The sequence below is a fragment of the Hyposmocoma kahamanoa genome, unplaced genomic scaffold (assembly GCF_003589595.1).
Source record: "Hyposmocoma kahamanoa isolate Upper Pololo Valley unplaced genomic scaffold, ASM358959v1 87, whole genome shotgun sequence".
NCBI classification, from domain to species: domain Eukaryota; kingdom Metazoa; phylum Arthropoda; class Insecta; order Lepidoptera; family Cosmopterigidae; genus Hyposmocoma; species Hyposmocoma kahamanoa.
This window is the reverse complement of record NW_020654422.1, coordinates 22,149,393-22,167,375: the sequence shown is the minus strand read 5'-3', so window position 1 is coordinate 22,167,375 and position 17,983 is coordinate 22,149,393. Positions and strand designations below refer to the sequence as shown.

General features: G+C 38.8%; 1 protein-coding gene across 2 annotated transcripts in view; it reads right to left on the bottom strand.

The window, feature by feature from the left end:
- Nucleotides 1-86: 86 nt before the first annotated feature.
- Nucleotides 87-17,983, bottom strand: part of LOC113235157 (ankyrin repeat and BTB/POZ domain-containing protein BTBD11) — a 63,525-nt gene continuing 45,628 nt past the window's right edge. The window contains exons 4-24 of one of the 2 annotated variants that reach the window (XM_026470753.1): nucleotides 6,987-7,145; nucleotides 6,677-6,839; nucleotides 6,443-6,566; nucleotides 6,231-6,362; nucleotides 6,030-6,156; nucleotides 5,785-5,930; nucleotides 5,416-5,603; nucleotides 5,160-5,288; nucleotides 4,892-5,076; nucleotides 4,592-4,809; nucleotides 4,268-4,493; nucleotides 4,053-4,194; nucleotides 3,444-3,619; nucleotides 2,831-2,958; nucleotides 2,422-2,645; nucleotides 1,755-1,882; nucleotides 1,588-1,674; nucleotides 1,334-1,494; nucleotides 939-1,104; nucleotides 582-764; nucleotides 87-496 (exon numbers count right to left, since the gene is read on the bottom strand). In XM_026470753.1, coding sequence (XP_026326538.1) covers nucleotides 299-496; nucleotides 582-764; nucleotides 939-1,104; nucleotides 1,334-1,494; nucleotides 1,588-1,674; nucleotides 1,755-1,882; nucleotides 2,422-2,645; nucleotides 2,831-2,958; nucleotides 3,444-3,619; nucleotides 4,053-4,194; nucleotides 4,268-4,493; nucleotides 4,592-4,809; nucleotides 4,892-5,076; nucleotides 5,160-5,288; nucleotides 5,416-5,603; nucleotides 5,785-5,930; nucleotides 6,030-6,156; nucleotides 6,231-6,362; nucleotides 6,443-6,566; nucleotides 6,677-6,839; nucleotides 6,987-7,145 — 3,390 coding nt within the window. In that variant the 3' untranslated portion in view covers nucleotides 87-298. The remainder of the gene's footprint in view (nucleotides 497-581; nucleotides 765-938; nucleotides 1,105-1,333; nucleotides 1,495-1,587; nucleotides 1,675-1,754; nucleotides 1,883-2,421; nucleotides 2,646-2,830; nucleotides 2,959-3,443; nucleotides 3,620-4,052; nucleotides 4,195-4,267; nucleotides 4,494-4,591; nucleotides 4,810-4,891; nucleotides 5,077-5,159; nucleotides 5,289-5,415; nucleotides 5,604-5,784; nucleotides 5,931-6,029; nucleotides 6,157-6,230; nucleotides 6,363-6,442; nucleotides 6,567-6,676; nucleotides 6,840-6,986; nucleotides 7,146-17,983) is intronic. The other variant, XM_026470754.1, reaches the window with a different exon arrangement.

The following is a 17,983-nucleotide window of genomic DNA, read 5'->3' as shown; positions in this document are numbered from 1 at the left end:
TACACATCTCATGGCTTTTATTGAACTTTTTTAAACGTTTAATTAAAAATTTGGAAAACTGGCATCAACCGATTTATTTATTTTTTAGTATAGTTTTATTATAGTTTTCAAACACATCAACATTTATTAAATAAATAGTCATAGCATAGTACATGATACAGTGGCTTATAGTTACTATTTTTTAAATTTTAAATCTCTAAGTTTACATTTAAATATAATTGCCAGTATAACATTTTTCCGTATAGTTTTTTAATAGGTGATAACAAACTATATGATGAATAATTTGTATGTTTTTCTGCTACCTAGTCTTAGCTTGGCTTTTTCTTGCTTCGATCCGCTTCTGCAGCGTTGTCAGCAGTGCACCTAAGACGTTGTGGCCAGGAAGACGTTTGCCAAAGAGCAGACGTTTCACTGAATCATCGTAAGTTAGAAGAGCCACCATGTTTTGTAGAAGGAACCCTTGGCAGTACTCCAGGAGCTGAGTCGCACCGTATACCTGAACAAGAACGGATTGTTAATATTTTCTCTTAGCTATCCTAAGTTGCTAAGTTTTAGTTCAGAGAAAGTTGCTGTATTCTCACTTTAGCATGGATGTACACAGACACCAGGTTATGCAAATCCACAGTCTTCGCCGCTCGTGCCTCGCAGTGTCTCTGCAGAGGCAACAGCTGGAAGAAGGACGCAGCTGCCAGCACTTCCAGCACATCACTCTCCGGAATGTTGAGATTTGAGCAATCACCGGAATAGAGATACTTCATTACTTGCTGTTGGGAGGAAATTCAATTATTTAGAAAGAAATATGACTTGCAGTCTGAAGGTTGCAAACTCTACACCATCATCGCGTAACTTACCCCGAATTTTGAGAATGTACCTACGTATCTATTGTAAGCTATAGATAAATAAAATAAAATATTGCTAATATATACACAGGTATGTACCTCAAATATGTGATATCTGATGTCATTAATCTGCACAAGCGGCGGCGCGGAACTGGCAGCCGGCAAGCTTTCATTCGGTGTCCTAGCAGGCGCTAACATGGCTCGCAGTCGCGGGGATTCCGACACGAGTACAATCTTGTGCCCGTAGAACAGTCGCCCTTCCACCCTGGGATACGAAGGTGCAATTGTGTAAAGAAGCAGAAATACTTGTTGTAAGTTCTTCTTGTTTAGTCCAAGTCTAATCAGGATGGATGCTGATAAACAATAACGTGTCATCCAATATGAGTATAGTTTTGCCGAAACAACAACGAAAAAATCTTTAGGTGCAATTTTTGGCAAAAGTACATTGACATGTTATTGCTAATCAGGTAATCAACATCCGATTAATATCTTACCTAAATGTGACGTCTGCAAGCGAAGGATTGTTGACATATGACGGGTCAACCCTTGCTGGTGTAGGCGCGGATGAAGGTGGCGGTTCCACCACACCAGGCACGGGCTCCCACCCATAGCATGCGCATAAGATGTCTGCTAGGAGTAAGACAGTGCCCTCCTTCTGCATACATGTAAAACTTGACATACTTATCTAGTAAATTATGGCATTTTATTAAGTCCTGGTTATAGTTGGTTAGAAACAAAGTTAATTTACCTTGCTGTAGCGTAAAATGTTAAACAGCAGGGGGAGACACTCGTAGATGAACTGCTTACTGTAATGACTGTCGTCTGACGGACACACCTAAAAGGTTGAATAGAAAGTTTTATTGATGTGGGCATAGGATACATTTTTCAAATTTAGGCTTTAGGTAATTGCTTTACCTGCAAGAAATCTTGTAAGAGTTGGTCGATAACGTGGTCCAATGCTGCGTCAGCGGCTGCTGCTAAGGACAAGGTCCAAGCGTGTAGAGACCACGGTACACCCAGTGCACGTAGTTCTAATGTTATATCTGAAATGCAAAATTAAAAAATAGGAAAATTGAAATTTTTTAACTTTTATTTTATTTCGTAATCGTCCAAGCAATATTTAAAAAATCAATGGAGTTATGTCGGGGTGCACTGTCATTAGTGTAAGATGGTGTAACGTGAAACATTTACGATCTGTTTTGTGACAAGTTGCTGTTGATATATTTATTTCCTAAGTTTGGTCTCTAATATCTAATGCTTGCCTAAGCTGTCTTAGCCCGCAAATTCGCAACGGTAGTTCGTTCAGCAAAGCATTCAAGGTTTGCGCGTACATTGTGTCTTGTATTGGATGTATCTAATACACGGCACACGCTTGCGCGCAATGTGCGCTGAAACCTCGAAAATCCCGCTGAATAGTGTTTGCTTGATAGTTTGATTATGCGTTTACCGTCAAAAGAGATTTAAGAAAATTGTAACAAAATATATTTCATTTATCTATGTATATTACTCAGCTCCAACCGTAAGAATCGAAATACGGAAAGTTTCACACCGGGACACTCTACTACTACTCTACTAGACTCACCTAAATGGTCGGTCTCGGCGGCGTAGTACATGGCGTCCTGCAAGGCGCGCTGCTGCTGCTTGGTGAAGGCCGGCGGCCGGCCCCCCTTGGCGGCGCCCGGCGCGCCCTCGGCCAGCACCTCCTCCAGCGACAGCACGGCGCCGGCGCCCGCGCCCTTGGCGCCGCCGCGCACCGCCGCGCGCAGGCACGCGCGCCGCCCGTGCGTGCAGCACACGGCCACCGCGCTGCGCACACGCGCCGTCAGTAACTGCGCTAGCCGCGATGGCTCACCGCAGCCATCGCGGTAGATGGCCGCAGGAAAGACCGTGCGGTCAGCTCCGGCATAGCATGACTTTTGCTTAGCCGACCTCGGCCTCAGTTCACTGACTAGACTTTTTGCCTTTAGATTAAATCAACAACAACTCGATACCTGTAGCAGCCGTACTGTGCAGCGGCGGAATAACAGAGGGCGTCGTTGAGTTGCGTCGATAGGAACGGGTCCGCGCCGTGCGACAGCAGCAACTGCACCAGTTCCAGGTTACCTACGCCGCAGGCCACCTGGAACGAGATATTATGTAGAACCTAGTACTTTTACACTGAAATAAGTTGTACTTGATTTTTAATGATAGGTTTAATCACAGAAGACACTATATGAGAGGCAAAAACTAAATATATCTACACGAGTAAGGTTTACAATAAAATGCAGTCGTACTATAAAAAGTAAATAACAGAATTGGCAGAACCTTGAGGTAACCTACGTGTAACTAAAAAAAAAAATTGCTGAAAGAAATTAAAGCAAGCTTTTGTCTACACTAGAACAATATTAAATTGACTAACCCTTACGTCACACCATAGATATAGGCTTTTTCCTATATCTATGCGTCACACCAAAGCTGTCGGTGTACGATTGAAGATCAAATAAAAAGTCGAAGATTTTTGGGTTCATTTTGGTCAAAGATAACAAATACATTTTCACTTTGATGGCCATATTTCGCTTAAATTACAATGTGAACCCGGATTCTGTTATTCTTTGTGTCAATCACCTGCAGAGGCGTCAGAGTGCAAACATCATCTCCCCTGGCCGGAGCGCCGTCTACCCGGGCGCCGGCCGCCAACAGTCTTCGACCGCACTCGATGGCTCCTGCCGCTGTAGCCCCGCCTCCTGCAGCCCCTGCACCGCTGCCTGCCCCCGCACACGCGTATACTAAAGCTGTCCAGCCTGGAACAACCGTGCCATTCCTATTGTAAGAGTTTTCAAGACGAAGTACCTATACATTTTTCGTTAAGAAAATGTTACTTCATCAATTAGATGACGTTATCGTGTTATTGCCAATCTCCTCAGTTTAATAAGGTGGCCCGTACTGTTTCCGAGCCGAGTAAAATCGACCGAGTAAATCGAGTTAATCAAAATTCAAAATTACTGTTACCGAGGTATTAAATACTGTTATTCTGGTCGCTTCATGTCTAATAATAATAATTTTCCCTCATCAAAACGGGCATTGATACTTTTCCAGAAGGGTCGACTCATATAATAAAAAATTATACAATATTTAATAAACTATAATTAAAAGAAAGAGAGAATATTAATTGTAACTATTGTGATTAAGCACGGAATTCGAACGATATAATGTATTTTTATTTGATAAGCTTACCAGCTGTCGGGGGAGTGTAAGCAGGCGTTGTTTGTTGGTTTTGTGGCGAGTGTGACGGCGATCGCGGTGATAAAAGTGCGCTGTGCTGAGCTGCTGCGCCGGGGGTTTCAATGTTCGGATCTGCTCCTGCTTCTAGTAACATCTACAGAACGAAAAGTACACCACTTAGCACGGAAAATAACAGTGAAGCAAGAAAATTGCAGAGTGAAACTCACAGCAACAATTTGATCGTCACCAGCTAACGCCGCTTTCATGAGCGCCGTAAGCCCGGAAGCGTCTGCTGCGTCAAGGCCTGCTGGTGGCAGCAGAGCCCTGACTCCGCCAACAAATTCCGGTCTTCCACTGAGCAGAGCTCTCTGGGCTAGGCCAAGAGCCGCTCGACTTAGTTCATCTGGATTTCTTGTGCATCGAGACCACGCTGGTTCAATTGCTTCTTCCAACCTGGAATAAGCAATGCCAATAGTAGATGATCCTGCTCAACATATAAGGACATTAATTTTAGACGTGGTAAGTGTATTCTTGTAAATCATATAACTTACGATACAGGTCTCGGTGGGCAATCTGCATGTGGTAGCAAAAGTCTAGCAGATTGTAAAACGTCATCAGCGTCAGGCACGGCTGGCGGGGGTCTCAGGTTTGCGTGTGCCCTGATCACTCGCACCCATTCGCCAAGAGGCGGTAAAGCACCCGCGCCTCTCTCGCCCCACAGTCCTGCTCCGTTTACACAGCTCCCTGATGTGCTGGTATTGTGTTCCAGCTGCAGAAACCATCAGCAAATGTGTGAGTAATATAATTTATGGTACTCTTACAACTAGTTCTTGTTACGAGTAGCCACTTACTTGTTCACACCGCATAAAGTAGTACAGAGCACGTTCTGCAGACGGTGAGAGTGGTGGATGTCGTGGATTGACTCTACGCAATACACAACGTAGTTCAGCTGCTGAACCTGCGCAGGTGGTCAATAAGACTGAGGCATTAGATCCACCTGAGCTGTTGTTTGAACCTGCTGATGTCCCCGAACCACCTGAAAAAAATTCGATGGCGTTGATTAAACAATACTCCTGGCAGTTTTGAGATTCAAACAAATGGTCAATTAAATTAACTTACCAGAGCCGTTCGTTGTGATCCCTGAATCATGACTAAGTCCTAACTGTCTATGCTCTGGCCTAGAAACTCCTGATGATGAACCGGATCCTAGCGAGCTCATTGACTCCCATCGAGAAAGCGATAATGCTCCTAAAATTAATAGCATAGGAATTTGACCTCATTAAAAATACGTCAAATTAATGAGGATTGAGATACATAGTACCTATATACAAATGGGTAACAAACAAAATTTGATAAAAGTTAAATAAGAAGATACCTGAAGCTACTCTGCCAGCGTTCAAATGGCTATAAGGTTGAAGTAGGCCCCAAAGATCAGCACAGTTAGCAACAGCTAAGTCGATAACAGCCGGGGTTATTGGTCCACTCGGTGTACTGCTTCCAGCGATTAAGGTAATCTCTTCCAATAGGGTCTCCATTCCCGCGCATAGGTAGATTGCTGCGTATCTGATAAAAAGTGACGCGTGTATCAGTACATTACCACCTTACCAGAGTTCACATTGACAGCTAGAGGCGCTGTACTATTTGCTGTACAAAATTAAATCAAATAATTGACGCAGGCACTATCGTCACTGTTAACTCACATAAATTAAAAACTTTTAAAGTAGTTAGCACGTAAAAGACTTACTCGTGAACAAAAGAAGCCACGCGGACGTCGAGCATCCACCTCTGAAATCTACCTGGAGCTAAATTTGTTCGTGCTCGTGCTGCTGAACCCAATCTTCTTGCTGCACTCCCTGAGGTTGCGTACATTGTCGCTGCACGCTGGCATCCCTAAATAAAATCACATTATTTACAAGTATATACAGATATAAATCATAAAAAACATTAGGTTCGCATTTATGACGTCAAAATTAACCCACTAGCATTTACCTTTATACAAGCATCAGCAAGTGGAGTGCTTAAAACAATTCTGAAAGCGCCTGCCACTTCGTGCTTGGAACAAAAGCCGAAGTTCTGCGACAGACGTTGAGCCTCTCGGGCTATTCGCACTAGTGCCCTTGAAAAGAAAATTACCTCGACATTATGTGCCTCCAAAGAATTAAGTAGATGTATATTAGTTACATTTTTTACCTTTGCAGCAAATAAGCAAGTCTCGATGGTGCATCAGGGGCCATTTTTGGTGCGATTTCTTTACACCTTCCTATTTGTATAGCACGACTGATTTCACTTGCAGTCCATGGAACACATCGCAGCTCCACCAATCTTAAAGGCAATAAACAGAATTTTACGTAATCGAAGGAACATTTTTTCACCAGGAGTCGCACAAACAATACAATACAGACCTATTATGGGAATCTACCCAGACAAATTCGTCAGCACTGGTTACATTTGTACAAACAGTGTCCAACGACGGCTGTCGAACTAACGGAGCTCGTCTTCTTCTAGCTTCGGCTGCACTTCCCGTCTCTGTAAGCAACATATTAGAATGACACTAAATGTAAGACGGAAATTATGTTGTCAAACAAATATAAAATTTATAGGAAACCCTAAAGGTGCGATGTTTTACAAATACAAACCTGGAGCACCATTGTTACTGCCTCCTCCAGCACTAGAAGCGCCACTTGTAGCTGTACTGCTACTGTCCCGGGAGCGAAGCGTGAGCTGCTTGATTGCCGACCTAATGTCCTCCAGTCCCCCGCCGCCAGGCCACGGCGACTGCAGTTGCGGGAACGAGAGAGACTACAAAATACATTATTCTAACGTCACAAACATTGTTTAATGAAGATTAGTTGACTGCAGGATTGTGTGAGCCAGAAGGTGTAAGTAAATATTGGTTCCGTTAATTTTACCGTACTGTAAAGTTTGGAGAAAGATCTGTTGGTGTACCTTATTATGTGGTCGGTGTTTGGTCCTATTGTGAGGCGGTTGCCTTGACCTTCTAGGTTCCTCTCTACCGGCTTCCCCTGCCCCGCCGCTGTCTGACATGGAGGCATGTCCCGATGATCGATTCTCGTCTGAGCTGCTGTTGCAATCGCGAACGCCATTCTGGAAAATAAAGTCACGCCATTGTATATACTTAATCTTATTGGGTCATCACCTATCGGAGGGTGGCGATGATTTAAGCCACGTTTATTTTTGTGTAAAGTGAAAGCGACTATCGTTTAAGTTATGAGACTTATGGCTAGATCATTCATTAAATTGTTTAGTGGAATTTGAAAGATTGCAGGTAAATGTCATTTTTTTTAACTTTTAAATATGTCCATCTCATAACAAGCGAAAAAAAAATCAGCAGTTTAATACTTTGTTATAAAGGAATGTCAGTATCATCTCCTGCCCTTTAAATAGTAAATTTTCAGGTGAATGAATGGCCATTATAGTTAATCTGGTAACGTCGATAACATTATGTTTTATTGTAAAAATAAATCCAATACAGAAATACGTGGAAGTCAGAAAAATAATATAAGTACTACTAAAACTGGCTTCGATGATCACGAGAAAGAACTAAAACCTTTAAACTATTCATTACAACTGTTATTATCACAAATATTAAGCATTGTTTTCAAGTGAATTACTTTCAGTCCTATAAACCTCGCTAGTTCAGTTAATTTTAAGGGCCCTTCCGTGGCGCACTGTTCATAAGAGCTTCTCGTCTGTCTTTTAAATGTTCCATAATTGAATTAAAAGGTACTTATGATATATTTTAAATGTCCTTCCGTCCGTGCTTGTCGTGCCCGACTTTACGGAGTAAACTAAAAAATTTCTTGCCCTCAGCATTGAATGATATCTACTGTTACGCATTATAAATTGTAATGCCCTAAGTGATATTTGTATTTAATTTTGTTATGGCAAAAAATATAGTTGGGCATTAGTAGCCTACGAAAATATAGGCAATCAAGGAAATAAGCCTGTACATGCCTGGTTCAGAGTCAAAGGGCCTAAGACAGACGCGATCAGCAAAAATCTCGGCAACTGCAATATTTCCTAACGAGGCAAGTTGAACAGAAAGACGTAAAAGACAGTACCCATCATTCAATGCGTCTATATCAACGCGGTCGAAGTTTACCGCGCAAAGCTTAAATTCATTGATATAAAGTTGAGTTTTCTCACACGTTCAAATATTATTAAGCACAAAACGTTCTGATCATTTCGACACTCACTTGGGTGTACGAATATTGGCAGTGTACCTCGAATTTCTCATACTTCCGAGTGCTATTAAGAGTCTATACAACCTCAAATGGCTTTGTTTGATTCCGCATAACAGCGAAAGTGTTCAATCACTTTTAAAAAAACATAATTATAGTAAAATTGAGGATGTACACTGATTACTTTTACGGTGTGAAAACACGATTCATAAAAATTTTCACTATAGAAAAAAACACAAACCTCTCGAAATTTTACAAGAAAACCGTATTCAATAAGTACGTTACATGCACCACACATTGTTTAAATGGCTTTAATTGCTATTGTTTTTTTACAATAAATTCTGAAATAAAGCCAGCGTCGCTGCCACTCAACCTGTGTACTAACACAACCGATTTAGTACGGGAAAATTTGAATTAGAGCTAAGGTAGTATCAATTCTTAAGTTGGGGAGATCAACAATTGTTTAAAATATAGTCAAGGTGCCAATTACGAAATTAGTTGAATTAAAAATCAGTATTAACCTATTTTAGTAATAGTAGAGTGCGATGTGCAAGAGTTCGTCCAGGGAAGTACTGCCACCGTACCTATTTCTTCCGCCAAGCGGTAATGTGAGCATTACTGCGCGCCAGTATTGATGGATAAGGGTGCTGGTGAAATTACAGGCACATGGGACTTATCACCTAATGTCTAAGAGCGCTTACACACGATGCAATCGCCTATAAATCGTGAGTGTAACGATGCAATCGCGCATTTGTATCATTTAATCGCGCGTTTGCGTCGATGCAATCGCCTATAAATCGCAAGTGCAGCGGTGCGTTTCTAGAAGCCGTGTGTAACCACTCTAACAGTGACGGGCGCAGTGGCAGTGTCCCTTAGATAATTGTGATTTAAAGCACTGAGTGGTAATGCGACTGCTATGAACACTCGTGTCGCTTAGCATCAGGCGCACCACTTGTTCGTCCCGTCATTTGGCAACAGAAAAAAAAAACCAGGCGTACAACTTATTCGTCCTGTTACTCGATGTTGTAAAAAAATGGTTAATTAATTTTAATCATAAAAAGAGAGTGTCAATGAGTGGCATGTGCTAGTCATTGTGCTTATTTGCAGTGTCAATCACTGTACTTTCGGGACCGGTTTCAAATATTATTATATATACATACATTACATTTTTTTGTTAAAAACGGTCGTTAGGCATTATTAAATTGTTTTCATTAGTTACGTAACTTCTTTGACAACATTGCGTAACTGTATATGTGTAATCAAAAAGATTCTAAATTGCACTCAAGTAACGGTATTCAAAAGAAAGGGTCAATCATTATAATACCCACTCACTAATTGCTATTGTAAGTATACCATATTCAACGTGGAAAGTTTCAACTGGGCACATATTTAGGAGTCGGTAAATTCAATTTTTGGCCACAAATGAGGAATGAAGCCATTATCATCTACAGTGACAACGAGAGTAGTATAAAACGGACAGGTACTGATGATTATTATTCTAGAACAAAACGCATTGACGTCAGACACCACTTTTTTCGCGACAACGTACAGAGAGGCGTTATTGAAGTCCGCTACATTCAGACTGGTTTGATGGTAGCAGACGTGCTTACTAAGGCTCCGTCGTACCCGAAGCTGGCCTTCTGTGCGAAGATGATGGAGATATGTTTAAGCGAGGATGTTGGAGCGTAAACACACTCCTTGTTCGAAGCACGATAACTTTAGTGTCACGCGTAAAAAATAATTATCTCATAATTGTCTTCCCTATCAAACTGTAGTTTCTGTTTTCTTAATATTCCTTACTTCTATATTATATTCGCGTTAACATTGCTAGTTCGTATTATTTCCCACACTAATTGAAGCCCTGCAGGACTACCTCCGATTCGTATCAGGGGGTCTACTCTCGATTTCCGTCGGAAATCCGTCCGAAACAATTACTGTCAAATAAGTAATATTCGACAAAATTAAAAGACAAGTATCCAGTATGAAGCTTCATTCGCATCACGCGTCTTTTCTTTTGGTCAAGTATTGTTTGTTTGGCAGTAAGTGTTCCGAATCCGAGAAATAACGGTCCGAAACGTCACAGGGATCATGTTATCTCGAGGTGTACAAGCGACATCCGTATTTTCTCAGATCGAGTCGGACTTAGTGCACGTGCGACATCCTAAGTGCGTCCGAGTTTTCTAGATTTGTAAGTCTCGGATTCGGCACGACTACGAATTGGATGTCTCTCGTTCTGAGGTATGAAATCGAAAGTGATTTTTTTGTAAACCTTATTCTAAGTTCATAAAGCTTTATATCAATCGTCACTTATTTATCTGGGGGTTTTGTCTGAGGTGGCGCATGTTGAACATAATTTATGGAATTGGAAAAGGCTCAACGGACAGTTCTTTTTATTAAAAATGTTACTTACTAAAACAAAAATTCGTAAGTTCCGCTGCTTCGTCGAGTGGATTAGTTGGCATAACGTCAGACACGATTTGCTAGAAGACGTTGGTTCCAATCCAGCCGGATCGAAGGAATATTTTCTAAGTGTTCGATCGATTGTATTAATTATAAGAAATAACATTTATTAACATGGCGGCGCAACAAAAACCTGAATAGGGTTATCCGTGAACTCGTAACGAAACTGGCAAATCATTTAGCTTACTTATAACGTGCCTACTCAACCACTTCTATAAAATATCACGAGGCCGCCAAAAGAAGATGCAAATAAACAAATAACTACCTTTTCGGAATAGAGCTTAGACTTTATTATTTCCATCCTCTAAGGAATAGTCACAATAAACATATTTAGATGGTTTAAAAATATCAATTGACGTAAGGGACATTTGTCTAGTTTTCAGGACACGAAAAAAAAACTTTTTTGATAAAGAAATATTCATAACTTGCTAAATTTTCTACCTACAGCTATGGTGCTAAAAACCTATAGTACCCAGAAGTTAGATAATTGAAGAAATTACAAATAATCTTTTTAAAAATATTGTTTTTTATTGTCCTGATAACCAGCCAAATGTAACTGACCTCACATGACATTTAAAGAAGCTTAAAAAATATTATGTTGTGTGTATTGGAGTGGAAAATAAAAATTACAATTAGTTAATAATATAGCCCGTTAGTATTAGTTAGTTATACTTTGCAAACCTTTTAAGTACCAATAGCACAGATTAACTCTGCGCAGAGTGCAAAGTTTTGCGAGCTCGTCAGCTATTCATACATAAAGATGTGACAGCTGCTCACAGCATTACCTTGAGATCTCAACATCATAAACAGTTCATTAAGTGTAGTGAAATCCCAGAAAAAAAGGGGAAAATTCCGAAAAATCCCAGAGCCACCAGTTCGAACTATTTTTGCAACGCGTCTGTCACTTTTCCTTTTGCCACACATGTATAACTTTGATTTTCGGAATTTCCCCTAATCTTATTTTGTAATTAAAATACATGTATACTCGTATACATATTTACTTAGTGCAGAGACCACGAGAAATCACTGGCAAAAAAGCATTATAAAATATTGTAATAGTATACTACTATAGCAAAATCTTCTTGAGTAGTTTTTTGAATGAATATTTGCAATACTTCAAATATGTATAATATAATAGATAATTTAAAAAACATCAACTAGGTACTTAAATTAACTTTTCTTCACTAAGAATAAGCTTTCCTCATGTCATTCGTTCATTCATTCACTCAAACACATTTACTTAAAGATTATTGGAATGATCTTGCAATATTCTGCGTAGGTACTTTCGAGTATTTTTCCGGTATATTATATGAACAGTGATGGGAATTGAAGCAGTTAATTTTCTTAGTATGGATATGTCCATTTCGTTATCAATGCGTATAATTTTTTTTTGCTGTTTATTTTCTAAACAGTCCAAAATATAGGTTGTCACATTTTTCAAACGGCTAAAGTATTTAGATGCGTAAGTATATATTAAAACACAACTGCAATATTATTTTTTGAGAATTGCCTCAGTTTGTAGTAAATACTTAACAATTTGTCACCAATGTACTCAAATATTAACAATTAATACGCGTGTTCAAATATAACCAGCACCGAGAAGTTCCGGGATTTATAGAAGGGAATGTCCACGTTATTCTTTGGTTTAGCTAAATTAACTTCCTCAATTCAGATCACTTATTATGAAAGACTTTAATTAAAACTACTTTTCTTATCTATCAGTGTCCTTGTCTCTACGTAAAATGGTGAAGTATTAGTTTTATTACATTTTTGTAGATTACATTAGTTTCGATAGTTATTGCAAGTACATCGCAGAGCGGCTTGTGTAGACCCGAGCAAAGGACAATACAGAAAACTACTTGCACAAGTCGAACTTGCACTCGATCAGTTTAATTTAACCAGTGATCAGTACTAAATGAAGTAAGGTTGCACATCTGGACTAAAGCAATCGAGAGAAGAGGCAATCTTTGTTGAGCCTGCACCGACCATTAAGATTACCTACAACCTTACGAAATAACATTAGCGGACGTGCCAGCGCATCCAACATGGCCGCCATTGTCGCACACTTTCGCTTTCAGTAATTTTTAAAGCTTCCCAACTATTACGCTTTTCCCTATCACAAGATCGTGGGAGTATTTAAAAAACAATGCTGATTTATTTTTTCCAGCGGTAACACTTTCGCCGTTACGCGTAATTGTTGTAATCGCAGGTGCGCCCGCACTGCTGAGAACAATTAGTAGCAAAGTGATGATTGTGAACAACGAGTATTAAAATCGGATAAAAAACACTGCCTCCATGACGGGTCGATAGGGAAAAATCTAAAAGTTACTACAGACTCACGAAATAAACAAAACTAGGATCGATTTTGTACTAAGGCGTTTACGTTACGCACAAAATATAGTAGAGCTCTTTGTGAAAGAATTCATCCAGGGTAGTACTACCACCTTACTTATTTCTGCCGCCCAGCAGTAATGTCCGCATTACTGTGTTCCGGTTTTGAAGTGTAAGGGTGCTGGTGAAATTACAGGCACATGGGACTTGTCAACTTAGGTCTCAAGGTGACGGGCACAGTGTTAGTGCCCCTCAGGTCTTTGCGATTTAAAGCTCTGAGGACACTGCAACTGTTATGGACAGGCGTGTAGCTTACCATCAGACGCACGACTTGTTCGTCCCGTCACAGATACTATAAAAAAAATCAACTATTTATTCCGATCTTTTATCTATTATTTATCTTAAATTTCAGTACATTAATGAATAATTTGGATTTATTAATATTTAAAATTGTTTTTATTTTATTATTGTATCTGGGTATATCTATTCATAACTTATCACAGACCACATACATACTTTTCTTTCTTCCGTGTTGTCTTTTCGTTTTATTTAATGTATATTTGTGGACTATAGGTTTATTCATAAGTTAATTTTAAAATATGTATTTTTTTATATATGTGTAACTGTTTTTCTCTCAATAAATTAATAAAAATATATATTGAGTGATGTCAATACCTGTAATTGCCTTACACATTGCCTTACCAAATGTTGTCTTTTAATCTTATTTTTTCAGTGTAATCTGTTGGTGTTCCAAATAAATAAAAAATAATAGCATTACATATTCAATAGAAAAAGTTGTAAAGTTTGACCGTTCTCCTTGCTTAACGTCAAGTCTAAAAGAACAACTTACGTATGCGTTAAGAATGAACATCATGTTCTATCTACGAGATATGGAGGCCTCTATTGTATAACGGTACGGTCCTGATTGGAATCTATAGTGCTGATTTAGTTAATACAAAAGTTAAGAAGAAGATGAAGAGAAAGAAGGTTTATTGCTATAAGGTCAAATAATCTTTATTTGCACTTACACTCTTCTTCTTCTTGATGTGCCATCTCCAACCGGAGGTCGGCTATCATTAGGGCCATCTGTATTTTAGACACACCTCCACGGAACAAGGATCTTGTGTTCAGGTTGAACCACGTCCGGAGATTATTAAGCCACGAAGTACGCCTTCTTCCAGGTGATCGCTTTCCCGTACCTTTCCTTGCACAGTTATTCGGAGTAGGTCGTATTTATCATTTACGCATATTATTTTTTTCTATAATATCAAGTGACGGGACGAGCAAGTCATGCGCCTGAAGGTAAGCTATCGCCTGTCCATAACCATTGCAGTGTCCTCAGAGCTTTAAATCGCAAAGATCTGTGGGGCACTGCCACTGCGCCCGTCACCCTGAGACATAACTTGACAAGTCCCATGTGCCTGTAATTTCACCAGCACCCATACCCTTCAAAACCGGAACACAGTAATGCTGATATTACTGCTTGGAGGCAGAAATAGGTAAGGTGGCAGTACTTCCCTGGACGAACTCTATATGTACAAATTTATTGTTTTCAATATTTATTTTAAATGTCATAGATCGAAACAACCTGCAAAACCTAAGCGGCTCACTACCTTGGATTTTTATCGTCCAAGTACGCAGAAGCTGTATAATATAACCTTAAGCAAACCTTAAAATTTAAACAACCGAAAGCAAATTTTGGAAATCAACCGTCATAATTTTATACAAGCGTATACATTGCCCCAGAAATGAATATGTAATTTTGTGAAGAGGACTGTCAAGTTCGGTCAGTTTATTTGTTATTCATCGTATTAGTGATATGTTTATCACTATAAAAAAACTTTAAACTTAAACTTAGACCCATTAACATCGCAGTACCGTATCTCTTGATATCGTGATCGCGTGCGCATGCCCATTTACCGAATCGATGTACATCATAATCGGCTGTAGAGCTTATTTTGATTAGACCCAATTCTGTTAAAAGTAAACCGGTTGAATCGACCTGCGTTAGTATATACTACTAGTATTTATGTGGTCTGTAGTATATACTTACCTACTTTTAGCAATATTTAACCGACTTTAAAAATGGAGGGAGTTTTCAATTCGACTGTATTGTTTTTGTGTATTACGCGATTAAAAAAATAGTGAATTCGTATTAAAAGTAAATTTTGAATTTTTATTACTCCGCCATTTCTAAACTGATTTTAATTATTCATTTTTTATTTTCCGTCTCTCCAATTTTTGTAACTCTATCTACAATATTAGTCGATAAACTTACAAGAATTGTAGAGGACGTGGGTTATGTTTTTCTGTATATAATGGAGCAATAAACATTTTTGACGTAACTCCAACTTACGTCATTCTTCCATGAGGGGTGTGATTTATTGTTATCAAAAACTTTCCAGAACATTAACCAATTAAACGAAATGACCTGCTGACTACGGTTCAAATAACGTACTAGCTAATCTTTTGGAAAAAAGAAAAAGATTTATCTGTCATTCGTGTTTTTTTAAGATATCACGTGACGGGAAGAAAATCCCTACGCCTGGTAGTAAGCGTCACGCCTGTCCATAACAGTTGCAGTGCCACTCAAAGCTTTAAATTACCAAGACCTGTGAGGCATTGCACTGCCCTCGTCACCCTGAGACATAAAATTGACAATTCCCAATGTCTTTCACCGCCATCTTTACCTTTCAACAACCGGAACGCAGTAATGCATATACTACTGCTTGGCGGCAGTATTTGATATAGTGGCAGTACTTCCCTGGACGAACTCTTTCACAAGGAGACCAATGCTACTGATGTATTACATATACTAAAAATAATTACTGAAGAAAAACTAAAGAAGAGAAGAACCACAAGAGGGTAGAAACTTTATATGAATAGAATCAATTTAATAAATCAACTGTTCTAAATTGTTTTTGAACTAGGTATTCTAAACGGTAGTCTCAGGGATGAATGTTTATAAATAATTAGAACGGCCACCGTGGATCCCGGTCTGGTCACGGAAGAGACCTCTAAATTCGAGATAAGAAGGAAATGGTAGATCAACTTTGAACGACTTTAAAACTTTACTATAAGTATAAAATTAGCTTCAATAATAGCGGTATCAAGAAGAAGTTTTCAATCTCAAATGGGTATAAAGCTGACTTCATTATTAGTCTGGTGCTTATAGTATTAATTTGAGATAATTGACAGTGGCGGGTTTGCCCCGGATTTGAGGGGCGGCCAATCGTGACAAAAAATTCACTGATAATAACAAGAAATAACTCGAAGTACCTGAATATTTTAAAGGCTCACGCACATTATGGCGGGCCGCATTGCACCGCATCGTATGACAATAATCCTCCTAAATCACTTTCGTACATTTTATTTCTACCAGCAGGTATATGAGTGCTGAGAAAGGGGCGGCTGGTACTGACTACATGGCCTGGGTCCTGAGGCGGTCAAGACTGTAAATCCGCCACTGGTAATTGATGTTACTATAAAATGCTTCAACAAACTGAGGTTTTACTGGTAAATTACACAAAATAAAGCAAGCTGCCGAGTAACAACGTTACAAGAATATTCAATTATGCGAGCTGCGATTAGGAAGATATTACCTTCCAGTAAAGCGACTCCCAAAACCAACAGTTACATTATGTAAACAACCCAGACAATCGGATGCGAATGGAAGCTGGTACAAGATCGTAATAAAGTGGCGAGCAGATAAACAATGTAATAGGAGACTCATTACTGTAACCGCAGCAAGTAACGGGCGATCAAACAAAATGATCTGCACACTGAACTAGCCCACAGAGTTGCCGTTGAGATACGGGCGATTGATGGAAGATTAACGTTAGGCAATTATGAATTAAAATTTATTGTTACTTGATTTCAATACAAATTGAGGACGACGAATGCTGAGTTAAAATTAAATCAACACATTTTGTAGAAAAACTTGTACATTTTACTGATATAACTTGCCTATGGAGTATGGATAGAAAAATCACTTGTATTTATTAATTACCCACGTAAGCTTTTAACTTTTGGTTCTTCTAAAAAGAAGATGACAATTTTTAGTTTAAAGAACGTCGAATTTTTGTGCAATTTGTAAATATATATAATTTATGTACTAGATATAATTATTACCTTTTAGAAAATCTGTGAGCAAACTAAACATAACATTTAATCAATTCCTTTGTACTATTTATTTTTATATTTTTTTATTATTATAAAGAACGATATAAATGGAAATAAGAAATATTAAACGCGACATAATGGGAATGATTGAAATAATTTGCATAATTTTACACCTTTTGGTGGTTTAATGGGATCGTAAACTGAGAAAGGTGAACCATTTATAAGATGGTTATCGTTGTAGTGTGTGTCCGGTGTTTGAAATTTATCGCTTGACATTTCACATCTGAATTCTGAGGTCATTAAGTAAAACTAGAGGTAAAGATAAAATCAGCAAGGGTATATACCAACCGTAATAATAATATAGCTAAAGCAAAATTGGATGCTGATAAGCAATTACGTTTCAACCAACATTGAGAAAAAAAAAAGAAAATGGCGCCTAAAGTTTTTCAGCCATGGTGGCTCTTGAATTTACTTATGTCAACTCTTTTTACCATTTTTTAAATCACTTACTTAAAGTAAGTGATTGTTTTTAAGATGTAGACGAGACGACAAGCTACAATTAGGCATTCATATCTCCATTTTCGAGCTTTTATGGGTTAACAGTTATTGCCTATCGGCATCCACTCATGCTATTAGACCAAACTAAACCACATATACAGTATTGGAGGTTAATAAAGCAAATAATTTGATTGGAAACGTAGGCTAGCACAAAGATATCGTTAAACGAAACAATTTTTAAAAACATCGAAACTTTGGTTTGTTTAGAAAAATAAAAGAAATATACATGATTTTAGGTCCAAAAATAGAAAGTCATAATTGCAAAAACCT